The sequence below is a fragment of the Hippocampus bargibanti genome, linkage group LG02 (genome assembly GCF_051943395.1).
Source record: "Hippocampus bargibanti isolate YZ-2025 linkage group LG02, ASM5194339v1, whole genome shotgun sequence".
NCBI lineage: Eukaryota > Metazoa > Chordata > Actinopteri > Syngnathiformes > Syngnathidae > Hippocampus > Hippocampus bargibanti.
This window is the reverse complement of record NC_142735.1, coordinates 5,637,501-5,654,807: the sequence shown is the minus strand read 5'-3', so window position 1 is coordinate 5,654,807 and position 17,307 is coordinate 5,637,501. Positions and strand designations below refer to the sequence as shown.

The following is a 17,307-nucleotide window of genomic DNA, read 5'->3' as shown; positions in this document are numbered from 1 at the left end:
TGACGAGCATATAGTCTTGGATGACGAACTAATTTTTGGCGGACGAACCAAACCACACACCGCCATGGTGGCTGGCGGACTAGTTTTCGGCGGATGAACACCAAACCACGAGGTCGAACAGCGCCACGGTGACTGGGGGACTAGTTTTCATCACTCCCTTTCTTTGAGTGCGGACGTGGTTTGTTATCAAGTGTAGTACTTTTGCTATTATGGGATCGAAAAAGACCCCACCACAGGCTAGTGTTAAGTCGAAGAAGACACTAAAGAAAATTAGGGTCGAGCAGAAGGAGATCATCAAAAAACACGAACGAGGTGTGCGTTTGTGTGACTTAGCGTCTCTGTACCATTAAGCTAAGTCTACCATTGCTACCATCCTTAAGCTATTAAGGGTGCGTGTGTGGCTAAGGGTGTTTCCGTGTTGTCTAAGCAACGGTGTCAGGCAATAGAAGGTTGAAAAACTTCTGTTGATTTGGATTAATGAAAACCAGATAGCAGGGTACAGTGTGAGTGAGGGTATGAATCGCCGAGAAAGCACGGCAACTTCACTCGGATATCATCAAGAGGCAACTACATCAACGACCATCACAAAGGTAAATAGAACGACTTTATTATACGAATTATTCTCATTTTAATGGTTTCTTATGGGAAATAAATGTTTGGCAGATGAACCTTTCGACTTACACAGACACTTTCTGGGAACCAATTAAGTTCGTAAGCTGAGATATCACTGTATATGTTTTTTTCCTCAGTCCTAAATGACAGAAACGATTGTTTAACCAGCAAAGTCATAAAATTGACATTACTGACAATATGTCTGTGTGTGTTGGGGGGTGCATATCCAGCTGCTCACATGGCTTACATGCATCAACTGCAGTTTTAGATGACCTCGCGCGAAAAGCAAGAAGACAAACTGCAAATGACAGCACTTGATTGAAGATTTGGGACGTTTTTAGTTATAACATATTATGTTTACACAAGAATCACATGTCAATGAGCAGCCACGCGACACTTTTTAGTCATGTGGTTCATCCAGAAGGCCCTCTTGCGCCACTGTACTAACTACTTCAATATGTAACCCCCAAACACCCAGTACTCTCTGCAGTTAAGTAAAGACACACCCACGCTCCTGTCTATGAGTAAATCAAAACACTTGATTATAAAGGTTGACAAAGCTCTCCTGCTGTACCACAAAGATATTCGTTGAAAAATACCAAATCTACTTTGAACATGAGCGGTAAAAAGGCTGATGTCCAACTGTCACAACAAGAACGCTCTCTGCAGTACTTTTAGGGGGAAGCAATTGACAGGATGATCACATGACGCACTAAATGCAAAGCACAGCACAAAGATAAAACACTCCCACTTTATAGGAACTCCCAAATCTATTCAATGCACTCACACTCACTTGTACATCAATAACTAAGTGCATTAACTGCAAAACATTATTGCACAAGTTCATGTTTCTAATTGTTGTAATGTGGTTGTATGGAAAACCTACAGTGTGTAAAAATGGGGAACGTTGAATGAGTGACTTTCGCAATACTCTTTTTCATGCAATACATACCAGCTTTTTGTTTCTGCCTTCATCCTCGCTGGACCGCTTCTTCGGTTTATTAGGATCTTCCCCACCGCTGGCTTGATCCATTTTGCCTCCAAAGGTTTAACACAGTTCCTTTTCCAATAACTTGACAGGAACTTGGCCACGACAACAACTAAAGTTGGCAAACTTCCCTTGTAAGCTTTTGTCAACAGGTCACTTGGCAAAACTTTACAGGGTGAGCTTTTTCCATATCCATTCGGTTAGAAAAAAAACAATAAATAAGTGGAAGTGTTGTGAAAACCAGTATCCGAATGGATGGGGGTGTCCCTTCAAGATGAAGAGGCGTGGTATCCGTTCAGCACCAAATTATCTTTGCCGTTCTCTGAAATGACAGTAAAGCATTATGCATCTATTTCTTTAAACAGCATTTCAAAGGAGGATAGATACTTTGAAAGAAATTCAAATCCAGCAACACCACTTTCCCTAAGTAGTCTGTCTGGTTAATATTCAAAGTATGGACACACAAATTCGGTGAGGGCAGAATGCACTGGAAACTACGACAAATGATTCGACACAAGTCGTTGTTATTTTTATGTGTTATGACCGATAACGTCGACATGTGTTCCTATTATAAATGAAACAAACCAACTTAAAAGCGTTTCCGTTAGCTATAACGCAGTAACGACCACACTATTTCAAACAAAACGACTAGAAAGACGATATATTTGTTTTTTAACGTTGACGACGACACGTCCAGTGGCCTCACCCTGACTGATCGGAATTAATATCAATAGAAACAATAGTCGGAAAAAAATCACCGTTGTTCTCTCTGGAACACTTTACAAAGCTGTAGCTCGAGCCACGTAAGCGTACTTGAAACTTCGTCACCACTATCGTGTCAACTGCTTGGTTGACAATACTGCACGAGAAATCACTGCAGCAAACAAAAAATATCTAGTATTAAAAATATGAATAGAGTAATGTGTCCAGTATAACTCACAGTATCCCATCCTGGTCAACACTGTCGCAAGCAAACTTGATTGCCAGGCCTACAATAGGCCCCGCCTACTCTAATTTTACTGGATGGTAGGCTGGGCAAAGGAGTAAGATTCCCGACAACTATTGGTCAAATATATTGGCTGTCAAAAGGTTGGCCTGGCGTCATCACATGTCGGGGTCAAAACAGATTTAATAGCAAGTGGATCGCAGTCTGTCAAAGAAGAACGGATCTCAAATTGTTTGGAGCCATGTGATGGGGCGACGTCATACCGGAAAGCGTGCAGGGAATCCTCCATAACAAAACACGTCCAGCATGTATCGCGTATTAAATTTCTTGCCTCGCACACACGCACACGCACGCACGAACACGCACGCACACACACGCGCGCTCACACACACACATGCACACAAACACATTCGTATTGCATTCAGTGATTGTGCAACGGGTATTTCAAGATTACCACTGAGTTACGTAACCATCTTGTCTTGTGTGCACATAAAATAAAACATGTATTAAGGAGCTGCTGTATTGGTCCTTAGCACACAAAAGTGTATGTATATGTTGACCACTACAAAGGTTGAAAACGCTCTTTTTCAAAAGGAGCCATATGTGTGCATTTCTTAGCTGAATTCTTCATATCCTTTTTAATATGTACATGAAAACGCCCGTGGTGAAATTGGCTAATTTTATGGGCAACTTGTAGTTACTGTTTTTCTTGGTGGGCTGTTATGACCGAAACAATATAGAGAAGCCGAGTATAACAGTTTATTAAAATATTGTTTAAATTAGTGCAATGACAGATTTGCTCAGAAATGGTTCCCAATAGCTATTTTTTATTTCATATGACCATTTTGAATGCTGGTAGAGATATGAGCAAGTGGCAGCCCAGTAGTATAGTGGTGAGCACGATGCCTTAACAGCGAGAGGCAGTGAGTTCAAATCATGTTCCTGCCTCCCTTTGTGGGTTTGTCATGTACTCCCCAGGCCCACGTTGGTTTTCTTGGGGTCCTCCGGTTTCCACCCACATTCCAAAAACATCCATGGCGGATTGATTGAACACTCTAAATTATTGTGCAGGTTGAGTGTGAGCACAGATGTTTTTTTTTGTCGACTGTCCGAAGATGGCTGAGATAGGCCCCAGAACCCCCCGTGACCGTAGTGAGCATAAAGCGGTCTGGAAAATGAATGTATGAATGAATTTGAGCAAGCTGATATGTTTGCTTTGCTTTCGCAGGCTACATAAAATGGTGTAGCGGGCCAAATATGGCCTTGAGTTTCACACCTGTAATGTATACAAACATTAAAAAAAACATTTGTCCCAGAGCATCCAGTGCCGTGCTAAAATTCTAATGCCTGGTTAAAATCTGAACAAGAACCCATTAATTAAAAAAAACATAATACATACATATCCTAATGACAATTATCACACGGCACATGAAGCAATGCATTTCAGTTTGCCATGGAGTGTGGCAGAATCAGATATTAACAAAAGTGCTTAACTTCCGGACTTATGATGAACACAACTATGACCTTTTAAGCACGTGTTAGCCAACGCTAGCAAGTTTAATCAGCAACTTGTTTAAATAATAACTACCTTCAAAATTTCAAGTCAGCACTTATGGCGGTAAACAAACTCAGATTGGATGTGGCGTCTCATCTAAATTATTTCATTGAATATGTCTACTGTATAAGTCTATTTAGTATCTTCTGTGTTCTCAGTAACATCTGTTTCATGTCTCATATCCAGTTTTGAACTGCAAGAGCAAGAGACACTGATGATATATCCTATTTATATTTTGGAGCATCGAATGCACCTTACATTGGCCTCCCTGGTCACTTGCAGGGTTTATAATTAAACACAAAGAGCTATTGTGGACATGGAATATTATATCCCCATAGGTGATTTGACTGAAATGATTATTTGAATGATATTTATTCCTCTTCAGACCAAAAAAACGTCTTATGTACTCACTCTGTAATATCCCCGACTATTTTATACTTTTAATTCAAGAACGACAAACATGTACACTGACGTATATACGTATATAATAATAATAATGGATTTTATTTCCAACCGCCCTTCAAAACTTTCAAGGACACTTTACAGTCACGGGATAAGAACTTTTTTTCTGTGGGTGAGCAGCGGCAGCCATTCAAGCCATCGTTCTTGAGTAACTATTGTAAAGCAAAATATCTCAGTATGGCATTTTATGCATCCTTTCGTTTAATTTATGAAGCTAGCTCTTGATGATGAATATGAAACTGTGAAGAGTGACTTGGAGCATTGTGTCATGCGAATAACTGTCAGCTAGAGCGAAAGACAAGACCTTTTTATCTGATCACATGTAGCAGCTGTTCCGATGAATATTCATTATTAGACACATCGTATTCAGAACTTAACCAAAATGAAAATATTCCCATTGTGCTTGTATTTTTTTTTTTTTTTTTTGCGCATTATTACAATTGTAAATGGGCCAGTGTCAGGCCTGTTGCCCTATTTGAATTAAACTCTTCAAGGCCGGATTCTCAAATATCTCTTAAGCAGTTCAACAGTTACGATCCTCATGTCAATGAGGTCAGCTTTCTTCATATTTGTATTTAGCAGTAGTGCTGGAGGCGAGCGTAGGACCATGCTTCTTCCCATAGAGCAGTCTTAGTCCTACAACAGACCTGATTTGGACCAAGAGACTCGATTGTCTACACTGTTTGCATGTGTGTGGTGTGCCGTTTGAGGACACCATACATTTACTTGTTGTAAGGAGACAGATGTGAGATCGCTCAAATTTTCAAAATTGATTAAGGCATTACAAATGTTAATGTGTGTACCAGGCTGCTCTTCTGATATTTCTAAGTTTAGACCGTTGAGATAAAAGGAATGAATTGTCAATTATCAATGCACCCCAAGACTATTCTGGAAAGTCAGAGTTCACTTGGGGAAAACAATAGTTGTACATCTTGTAATAAAATCCAATGATTTTTTTTAAATTAACGTTATTTATCTTGGATCTCTATCTATGGATGGATGGATGGATGGATGGATGGATGGATGGATGGATGGATGGATGGATGGATGGATGGATGGATGGATGGATGGATGGATGGATGGATGGATGGATTGATGGATGGATGGATTGCTGGATGGATGGATGGATTGATGGAAGAATGGATGGATTTATTTATGGATGGCTTGCTGCATGGATGGATGGATGGATGGGTGGATGGATGGGTGGGTGGGTGGATGGATGGATGGATGGATGGATGGATGGATGGATGGATGGATGGATGGATGGGGTGAAGGTTATATGGTGGATAACAAATTACTCTCGTTTCAGTGCATCTGGTTCCACAACTAACAGGGCTTTGGTCTGAGCACATAAAATTAGAATGAAAAGGATACATTGCCAATCGTGCAGTTTGTGCAGTCCAGGTGTCCCAGTGTTGAAGTGGGATCGGCCACTACTTTGAACTCATTTTCTTTTTAACTCTTAACCATATACTACACTATAAAGTTGGCGTACACACACCCAGTGTGCACACCGACTTCACAGTGCACATGTCGTGAGTTCAATTCCCGCTCCGGCCTTTGCATGTTCTCCTGGGGGCTGTGGTCTTCTGGTTTCCTCCCTAATACCAACAACACACTGATTGGAGTCCTCAGTTCACAATAGGCCCTCGGTGAGAGCTGATTTGGTGTAAATTGTAGCAATTTGAATTTCTGTTTTGCTTTCATTCTATTATTGACAAAACGGATCAGGAGTCATCAAAGTTGTTCCCAAAATTTCTAGATCTTTGCCTTTTTTACAAATCCAACGTGTGCACTTATCTGTTGACAAAATCTTAGATTCAGAATGACACCGGTAAAGAAGACTCATTTTCCCTTTCTGAAGTAAGTGAGCTGAGAAAGGGTAAAATCAAGGGGAGCTCAGAAGAAAACTACTGTGAATGTTGCTATCCAAGCCATCACACAGATTAGTTCAAAACCTTATTTAATTTTACTATAAATTTTCAAATGTATTCAAATTGTCATTTAGGCTACAGTCTCTGAGGAGGTGTGCCTTTCAAATCCCGCTATTGCTTTTTGCCATTGCCATTTAATCCACATTTCTCATTGACTTTGACATATTTGTTGAGTTTAATAAATAGCTGATTTGGCGCAAAATGTAGGAATTCGTTTTTCTGTTATTCTTTCATTCTCGTGTTGCAAATAGTGATTAGGTATCATCAAAGTCGTTCCTGAAATTTCTATAACATTGCATTTCACACAAATCCAATTGGTACAATTATCTGGTTACAAAACCTTGGATTAAAAATGACAGGGTGGAATTCCTTTCAGAGGATAGTGAACTGAGAAAGGTTAAAATTCTATGCACCTGAATTGATATATCATCACTTGATTTGGTGAGTAGTTTTTTGGAAGAGACACTCCTGGTATGGTGTTCGATGTGCTTCTTGAGATGACATTTGAAAACTCAACTGCAAAGCCAAGATAGCAGAGGATGGCTTCGATCCATCGACCTCTGGGTTATGGGCCCAGCACGCTACCACTGCGCCACTCTGCTGTTGAAAACAGTGTGCTACCTTTCTACACTCACCGCTTAAGAAGGCAGAGGATGGGACCAAATCGCAACTGGACTATGCTGGTGTCCTTTGAGGCCGTTTTGCATCTTAACCATGAAAGCTCTATCGTAAAGGTTCCTTCAGCCGTCATCTGTACTTCTTTGAAGGTGTCGGACGTTTCCATATACTACACACTACACATATAAATATATCCCTACTGTCCAGACGTGGCGGTGCCGGACTCTGCTATATATATGATAAATCCCTGCTCTCAGGGAGCAGGGGACTAATCCCTTAGTCCTCTGCTCCCCCCAACCTGAGAGCAGGGACCAACTGCTATGACAGGTCCCTATCACATTATCAACAAAGGCTGATTTCTTCCATTTACCAACAAATTTTAATTCCATGATGGCGTTTGTTTGTTTTTTTTTTTTTTGCGGTAGTGTGGCCTAGCGGTCAAAGGCGCTGGATTAAGGCTCCAGTCTCTCCGGAGGCATGGGTTCAAATACCCCCACTTCCATTGCCATTTAATCCACATTTCTCATTGACCTTGACAGATTTGTTGAGTTAAATAAATAGCTCACTTGGCGCAAAATGTAACAATTGGTTTTTCTGTTTTTCTTTCGTTCTCGTGTTGGAAATTGGATTAGGATTCATCAAAGTTCTTCCTGAAATTTCTATAACATTGCATTTCACACAAAACCTTGGAGTAAGAATGACAGGGGTGAAGGTAAACTCATTATCCCTTTCAGGGCATAATGAACTGAGAAAAACCATATACTACACTATAAAGTTGGCGTACACACACCCAGTGTGCACACCGACTTCACAGTGCACATGTCGTGAGTTCAATTCCCGCTCCGGCCTTTGCATGTTCTCCTGGGGGCTGTGGTCTTCTGGTTTCCTCCCTAATACCAACAACACACTGATTGGAGTCCTCAGTTCACAATAGGCCCTCGGTGAGAGCTGATTTGGTGTAAATTGTAGCAATTTGAATTTCTGTTTTGCTTTCATTCTATTATTGACAAAACGGATCAGGAGTCATCAAAGTTGTTCCCAAAATTTCTAGATCTTTGCCTTTTTCACAAATCCAACGTGTGCACTTATCTGTTGACAAAATCTTAGATTCAGAATGACACCGGTAAAGAGGACTCATTTTCCCTTTCTGAAGTAAGTGAGCTGAGAAAGGGTAAAATCAAGGGGAGCTCAGACAAAACTACTGTGAATGTTGCTATCCAAGCCATCACACAGATTAGTTCAAAACCTTATTTAATTTTACTATAAATTTTCAAATTTAAATTGTCATTTAGGCTACAGTCTCTGAGGAGGTGTGCGTTCAAATCCCGCTATTGCTTTTTGCCATTGCCATTTAATCCACATTTCTCATTGACTTTGACATATTTGTTGAGTTTAATAAATAGCTGATTTGGCGCAAAATGTAGGAATTCGTTTTTCTGTTATTCTTTCATTCTCGTGTTGCAAATAGTGATTAGGTATCATCAAAGTCGTTCCTGAAATTTCTATAACATTGCATTTCACACAAATCCAATTGGTACAATTATCTGGTTACAAAACCTTGGATTAAAAATGACAGGGTGGAAGGAAGACTCATTATTCCTTTCAGAGGATAGTGAACTGAGAAAGGTTAAAATTCTATGCACCTGAATTGATATATCATCACTTGATTTGGTCAGTAGTTTTTTGGAAGAGACACTCCTGGTATGGTGTTCGATGTGCTTCTTGAGATGACATTTGAAAACTCAACTGCAAAGCCAAGATAGCAGAGGATGGCTTCGATCCATCGACCTCTGGGTTATGGGCCCAGCACGCTACCACTGCGCCACTCTGCTGTTGAAAACAGTGTGCTACCTTTCTACACTCACCGCTTAAGAAGGCAGAGGATGGGACCAAATCGCAACTGGACTATGCTGGTGTCCTTTGAGGCCGTTTTGCATCTTAACCATGAAAGCTCTATCGATGAAAAGGTTCCTTCAGCCGTCATCTGTACTTCTTTGAAGGTGTCGGACGTTTCCATATACTACACACTACACATATAAATATATCCCTACTGTCCAGACGTGGCGGTGCCGGACTCTGCTATATATATGATAAATCCCTGCTCTCAGGGAGCAGGGGACTAATCCCTTAGTCCTCTGCTCCCCCCAACCTGAGAGCAGGGACCAACTGCTATGACAGGTCCCTATCACATTATCAACAAAGGCTGATTTCTTCCATTTACCAACAAATTTTAATTCCATGATGGCGTTTGTTTGTTTTTTTTTTTTTTGCGGTAGTGTGGCCTAGCGGTCAAAGGCGCTGGATTAAGGCTCCAGTCTCTCCGGAGGCATGGGTTCAAATACCCCCACTTCCATTGCCATTTAATCCACATTTCTCATTGACCTTGACAGATTTGTTGAGTTAAATAAATAGCTCACTTGGCGCAAAATGTAACAATTGGTTTTTCTGTTTTTCTTTCGTTCTCGTGTTGGAAATTGGATTAGGATTCATCAAAGTTCTTCCTGAAATTTCTATAACATTGCATTTCACACAAAACCTTGGAGTAAGAATGACAGGGGTGAAGGTAAACTCATTATCCCTTTCAGGGCATAATGAACTGAGAAAGGTTACAATTCTATGCCAAAGAATTGATGCAACAATATATATTTACTTTGTTTGGTCTGTCGTTTTTTGGGGAAATACAAACATAATTAGTGTTTCATGTGCTACTTAACATGAAATTTTGAAACTCCACTGCAAAGGTTAGATAGCAGAGGATGGTCTCGATCCATCGACCTCTGGGTTATGGGCCCAGCACGCTACCGCTGCGCCACTCTGCTGCACAGTGAACTTTTTACCTACTCTCACCACTTTAGAAGGCAGAGGACGGAACTAAATTGCAACTGGACTGTGCTGGTGTCCTTTGAGGCCATTTTTCCTCCTCACCGTGAAAGCTCTATCATATTATCAACATAGGCAGATTTCTTAAATTTGCCAACAAATTTTAATTCCCTGATGTTTTTTTTTTTTTTTTTTGATATTGTTGCCGAGCGGTCAAAGGCGCTGGATTAAGGCACCAGTCTCTACGGGGTGTGGTTACAAATCCCACCACTGCCATTTATTTGTCGTATGCCATCTCCTCCAAACTTCTCATTGATCTCAACAAATGTGTTGAGTTCAGTAAAGAGCTGATTTGCTGCAAATTGTAGCAATTGTAATGTATGTTTTTCTTTCTCTTATTGCTAAAACGGATCAGAAGTCATCAAAGTTGTTCCCGAAATTTCTATATCTTTTTTAATTATCACTGAGACTGATCCACCATTGTGTCACCTTGCAATGCTCTTTCCATATCACCACCATCGGACTTCTATGCTCATTCAGGACATTTCCCGCGTGCATCCAGGATAATTAAGTGTAATCTTATCACTACCGACCAGTGAAACTGCTCCTCGCTGCTCTATTTACTTTTACGGTGGAACGAGAGCACAGCGGCCTGACAGTGGAGATCCCAGAAGACATGTCAAGCACCCAAAAATTTGACCCTGGTTTTGCTTGAATGTGACAACCAAAAACAGCCTTGCTGTGAACAAATTACATCATATCCATCCCGGTAATCTACAATGTTTTTGCACATTCCTGAGGCCATCAAATTAGTCAAGCAATGCTGCAATGTTGTGATCAGTGGGGACATAAACATAAGTGGTAATAAAAGACGGTGGCTTCATGAGGCGCGACGAACCAAATGACAACCATTTACCATCAAATTGAGCTGCCCTATGAGGTCAAAAGTTTATCGAGCGACGGGAAGGAGTGAGAGAATGAGATGTCAGTAAAAGTACACAAATATTTTGAAGTCATGCGTTTGTTATTTTGATTTGCTCCAGAAACTTTTGGCCTGAATAAATAAATAGACGTCTGACCGTCCGACCGTCCGACCGTCCGACCGTCCGACCGTCAGAACGTCCGAACGTCCGAACGTCCGACTATCCGACCGTCCGACCGACCGTCCGACCGACCGACCGACCGTCCGACCGACCGTCCGACCGACAGACCGACAGAATGACTGACCGACAGACCGACCGATCAATAGATAAATAAATATGTGGATCAGTCAATCAATCAATAACTAAATATTTCTTTGTGGATATGAAGGAAATTGAGGAGGAATACATTAAAATGCCATATGTGAGTGTGAAACTGCTTTATATTAATCTGCATGTGAGTTGCATATATTGCTTTTTATCCACTTGAGTTCGCCATTCTCCTATTTCACAACGCGGCTTTGAATGTGTGCCACTTTAAAATGCAAGTCCCGTCCTGCTAAGTGAACCCGATGTCCGCAAGAATGTAGCATTGGCCATGATGCCTCAGGGTGGTGCCGGCTGTGAAATTGTAAACCGTCAGCCTGTCTTCACGTTGACTTCATGTAAACTGTATGTTGATTGAATATGCTGTGAATCTAGCGTTATTGCTTTCCTCTTGTTTTTTTTATATTGTATAAGTAGAAGAAAATGGAAAATGCTTCAAAGGAAAAGCAACAAGAACAATATTGTCCGTGTCTCAGAGTGGGGCAAGCACTGCCGTACATTTGTGCACATCTTGCTTATTCAGGGCCTCCTCCGTCTTTTGTCTTGGAACCAAGTGCCGTATTGCTGCCATTCTCACTTCCTACCCAGTAGGAGGCTTACTGACACTGGGGAGATAGGGGTCATTGTTGTGAAATGGTTCTGCAATCGCAGCTTATTTCTTGGCGGTAGTTAGCTACACTCCTTTGGCTTTTCTTCAAAGCTGCCACGAAACCAGTGAGGGGGAAATGACAATGGTCAGGTTTGTTGAGTCAGAACAATAAAGCAAGCAAGAAGAAATGACTACAAGGCTCCAGCCTCTGCAAATCACCACATTGAAGCACCTAAACGCTACCTTGATGTGCAGGGAGACAAGTGTCATTTATGGGGGCGGGATGGGCTCACAGAAGGGGAGCTCATTTAGGCATCTCTGGCTTCTGCAATGGGAATCGAAGAAACAACTTTCTTGTGACACTTTCATTAAGGCCTGAATTGAGGGACATCACCACCATGCCTGTGTACTTGTCTCTGAGAAGGTAATTGGAGAAACAAAAGGCAGGATGGAGCGGGGGGGGTTGAAAGCAAATGGGCTCTTGTAAAACGTATGTGTAAGCTCTCAGTCGTACAGGAGTGGTACATCGATGAAAATGTTTCTTCAGCCGTCATCTGTACTTCTTTGAAATTCAATTCTATTTCCAACAAGTACAGATGACGGCTGAAGAAACCTTTTCATCTGGCTCTTTTAAAGCTTTTTACACTTCCAAAAATGCAATGACATCAGATAGTTGGTGGAGAAAAACCTGTTAGTCCAATTAAATGGAAAAAAAGTGTTCTGATTGAGGGTGGTGGAGTAAAAATTTGCTGGTTAAGAAATCTTTAACTCATTCACTGCCCCCCACGAATTTATTCGGAAATTGAAAATATGACGTAAAGCGTTATTCCCAAATTTGTTCTGGCTTTGTTTTTTTCATGCTTGGGTGCCGATAAAACGCTGGCTATGGCCTCTGGCAATATTTGTTCATTTCCACAAGGGGGTAGAATTCCCCTTCTTTCCAGGTTAGCGCTTTGTTAAAGCTTCAGCAGTTGTTAAAGCGCTATATAAACCAATATGTATGTATTGCATTGTATTTTGGACACCCGCCCTCATTTCAAGCTCATTAAACTCCAGACCCATATAATTTAGGAATTAACTATTTTTCTTATCAAAGAAGAGAATCTACGGTTTCTTATTTTGCATTGAATATTTATGTAGTCCTGAAACTCAATATTTTGTGGAATTTGAGTGACAATGACAACAACCATGGCACTGGAGTGGACTGGCAGTGCACGAGTTAATATACGGATATTAAGATCCAATTGTGAATAAGTGTACTTATCTGACTTCCTATAATATCAATGTAAAGTAAAGAAAAAAAAACTGGAAATACTTCGAAACCCAAATACTGTACAATAGTGATAGACCGCTACCGTTTTTCTGGTCTGATACAGAAGCCAATTATCAGAAGTCGAGGAGGATGATAACTGATATTTGATGATAATATCCCTCCATTCATCCATTTTCTGATCTGCTTCTCCTCACAAGGGTGGCTTGGCGTGCTGGAAATTTTCACAGCTGTCTTCCAACAGTAGGAGGGAGACATTCTGAAGCGGTTGCTAGCAATAGCAGGGAACATGTAAACAAATATTCACTCTCACACTCACACCGAGGGACAATTTAGAGTGTTCCATTAACCTGCCATACATGTTTTTGGAATGTGGGAGGAAATTGTAGTACCCGGTGAAAACACACGCAGGCCCGGGGAGAACATGCAAACTCCACACAGGAAGGCTGGAGTCGGAATGAACCCCGCTGACTGCAGGAAGACAGATGAGATAGCCTCAAGCACGCCCCAGCAGCAACCATTGTAAGGATAAAGCAGATAAAGCGGATCAGAAAATTGATCGATGTGTTGCACAGTGGACGACTGGTTACCATGTCAGCATCACAGTTCAGAGGTGCAGGGTTCGATCCTGGCTCTGGCCTCCCTCTGTAGAGTTTGCTTGTTCTGCCTGTGCTTAAGTGAGTTTTCTACAGGTGATCCGGTTTCCTCCTCCACTCCAAAAAACATGTTTGCAGGCTAATGGAACACACTTTTTATACTTTTTCCATGTGTAATAATAATAATAATAATAATAATAATAATAATAATAATAATAATAATAATAATAATAATAATAATAATAATAACAATAATAATAATAATAATAATAATAATAATACATGACATTTTAAAGGACAACCGATGCATTCGGACAAGTTGTGTCCATAATTTGTGAAATCATTTCAAATGACTTCTACTGAACGTATTTTACAAAGATTTCACCGCATATAGCTATATTTTACGTTTTATGACTCACGCTGAATGTGTGTTGCACCAGCACAACTATTTGATACGAGCTGACACAAATTCCCAGCAGACAAATCAGCCCATTTCCAAGCTTGGGCGCCATCTTGTGCATTTTTTTTTTTTTTTTTTTTTTTTGGACGACGATACTAGTGCAGCGTGTTCTACCGGAAACAAATTCCTTGTGTGTTCTACATACTTGGCAATAAAGATGATTCTGATTCTGATTCTGATTCTGATTCTGATTTTCTGGCACGTGACATTTCAGTCCAGATGCCTCAAAATGACACGGAATTACTTCTTTAATCAATTGCAAACATTTATGATTTCCTCTTCAGAAGTATTTGAATCATATTCATAACTGGATGAGTAACAAGAAAGCATCTTCTCCGAATCTGAAGCCATTGTTTTGATTCTAGAGCACGGTAAGAGAGGGAGCTACACAGAAAATGCAATTTTAAATAGGTGGGTTTTGAGATGGACATATAAGGCGCACTGGAGCATAAGGCCTCAACGAATGAAAACAAGTTTTTGAAATATAATATATAAATAAATAAAAGTTTTCCAAATATAAAGCACACTACAGTATAAGGTGCTACAGTACAGGCTGGTGTTATGCACTACTTCTACAGAGGGAAATGGAGTTGGTGGCTGCTAAAAGTATTTGCGAAACATTCACATGTAAGGCACACCTTTGTATAAGGCACAGGGTCAATCAAGGCGTTTGTGTACGGAAAATACAGTAGACATTACGTTAAAATTAGCACAAAATATGACAGATATAGGTGAGGTTTTCCAGCAAATAATGGAGAATTGATTCCCCCAACAGATTTGTGAGCCACTGAATTTCCAAATGAGTTGTGCCAAGAATGCCTTTCTGGCTCATAAAACTCTGATTGAGGGGCAAAGTGGGAGTTGTAAGGCAATTATTCAAGTGTAAAAAATATCTAAGTCCCGCCATATTCTGAAAAATGCACTGAGACCTTGTCTTATGAACATAATTGGTTCACAGAGTGTGTAAGGCGAAAAGTGTGCATCCCAAAATGTTTTGTTCCCATAGGAAACCATTAAAATTAGAATAATCCGTTCCCAGGTTTCCATAAAATATAATTTTCAACTAAATAAGCCTTAAAACTACACACAACATACCTTATTCTATGTATAATAAATGTGCTATTATATTGTAATGAAAGAAAAACACTGCACTGTATAATAAAGTAAGTTTTTTTACATTTGTGATGGTCATTGATGGCTTGATGGAATGGTGTTGGAGGTCGGAGGTCAGAGGGAATTGCTTTTTAGAAAGAGAGTCACATTCCATAAGGACTGTAATTAAAGAAATAAACTGTACTATAAAATAAAGTCGTTTTATTTACCTTTGTGATGGTCATTGATGACTTGATGGAATGGTGTTGGAGGTCAGAGGGAATTGCTGTTGGAAAGAGAGGCACATTACATGAGGACTGTAATTAAAGAAATAAACTGTACTGTAAATAAAGTTTTATTTACCTTTTTGATGGTCGTTGATGGCAAGGAGAGTCACCTTCCATAAGGACTGTTGGTAACTCAACCTCTGGTGTGGCTTCTCCTCTTTGCTTCTTTGGAGACTCCTCATTATTTTTGCAGATTAAAAACCTCTTAATTGTCACCTGTTGCTTTCTGACTTGTAAGGTCTTACTAAACTGAGGCATCACATTATCGTTCATCATGTTGATGACTCTCATAGCCACAGTCCGGATGGCTGCTTTTCGTTAATCCAAATTAACAAAGGTTTTTCAACTTCTTCGATTGCCCGAGACCGTTGCTTTGACAGCACGGAAACACCTTTTGCAGCAGACGCACCTTTGATGGCTTCTATGTTGCGGAGGATGGTAGCAATGGTTGACTTAGCATAGCCGTACTTGGCCACTAAATCACACAAACGCACACCTCGTTCGTGTTTTTCAATTATCTCCTTCTTCTGTTCGGTCGTGTGCTTCCGCCGAAGATTCGAAGATTACTCCGCCAGATCCAAAGATCACTCCGCCAGCCGTGGTGGGTGTGTATCGTGAAAAGTAGTGCTTATTCCAAAGTTTAATTTTCATAAAGTTGATGTTCGTAAACCAAAAAGTTTGTAAGGTACGGTGTTCGTAAGCCGAGGTCTCACTGTACAGCTAAGATAAAACCACTCACCTGTAGAGGAGATGTAACAGCAAGGTGTTGGCAGAGCAATACTCGCATGTGCTCTGACCTTAATCCTATTGTGGATCTAGAAACGGGTATCCTCCTCGTATCACACTAAAGCCCTGTCTTGCAACTACTATCAGCAGCCACGGCTCCATTTCCTCCAGTAGAAGAAGTAGTGGTGCGTCTTATACATCTGAAATTGTGGTAAATTTGAATATACTGTTGTTGTAGAATGATGTTTTCCCCCCCATATTTTATGACACAACTAGTTTCTAAAAGGAGATGAATGATTTGGGGGAATCACATTAAAAATAGCTGTGAATCACAACAGATTTGTCCAAATGGCAAGCTATTGCCGAGTGATTAGAATTGCTGACCCACAATTTGAAGGTTGAGGGTTCAAATGCCCCCCTCATTATCATGTGTTTCCATGTTTAGTGTAGCCAGTGTGAAGAGGTGATTGATTAGTCGCGTATCTTCTTTTTCTCACCATTTGGCAAAGGCTGAAGCCCCAACATCTTCCTTTGATGAGGATTCTTGTTATGATATGACATGTTTTCATTTCGTTGAAGATGACAACTTAATCACACTGCCATTCTTGCAATTGACTCAAGAGAAACGGTGGCACGTGTACACACTCCAGTAACATAATCCGTTCAAATCCACCTGCCAGTACTTCAGCCCACTCTTGATTATTTCCATCTTGGCCAACAAAAGGGATGAAACTACTGTGGAAACACAATAACGCAGGCAGTTAATTCAAATTTTTATCTAACTCCCCTTCGCATTTGTCCCTGAAATGGGCCTCTTTTCTCTTCACCGCCAACGAGAAGCAATTTGGGGCTCATTGTATATTAAAACTTGACTTTTTTTGTTTAACTTTTCCTTTTTATGAGTGAGCAGCCTAGGTGCTTAAAGTTAATGATGATAGCTTGTCTGGCACAGCGTGGAGGCAACATAATATACCTACCTGCACCTTCATGACTCACCGAGGGATTAAAAAAATCAAGATGTGTCTCGGTCTGCACTGAGACCTAATCACTTAAATAAAATGAGACAACATGAGAAATGTGAATATTTTACAATTTCTCTGACATT

The 17,307-nt window shown here is 40.5% G+C and overlaps 1 protein-coding gene and 2 non-coding genes across 10 annotated transcripts in view; all 3 read right to left on the bottom strand.

The window, feature by feature from the left end:
- Window positions 1-2,605, bottom strand: part of diaph2 (diaphanous related formin 2) — a 371,573-nt gene extending 368,968 nt beyond the window's left edge. For 4 of the 8 annotated variants that reach the window (XM_089022097.1, XM_089022082.1, XM_089022088.1 and 1 more), the window contains exons 1-2: window positions 2,359-2,534; window positions 1,565-1,922 (exon numbers count right to left, since the gene is read on the bottom strand). In XM_089022097.1, coding sequence (XP_088878223.1) covers window positions 1,565-1,645 — 81 coding nt within the window. In that variant the 5' untranslated portion in view covers window positions 1,646-1,922; window positions 2,359-2,534. The other 4 variants (XM_089022075.1, XM_089022066.1, XM_089022057.1 and 1 more) reach the window with 4 other exon arrangements.
- Window positions 2,606-7,027: 4,422 nt separating this feature from the next.
- On the bottom strand, window positions 7,028-7,099 carry trnam-cau (transfer RNA methionine (anticodon CAU)). The gene has a single exon. It is a non-coding gene; the product is annotated as a tRNA-Met (tRNA).
- A 1,776-nt stretch (window positions 7,100-8,875) lies between these two features.
- Window positions 8,876-8,947, bottom strand: trnam-cau (transfer RNA methionine (anticodon CAU)). Its single transcript has one exon. It is a non-coding gene; the product is annotated as a tRNA-Met (tRNA).
- Window positions 8,948-17,307: the final 8,360 nt, after the last annotated feature.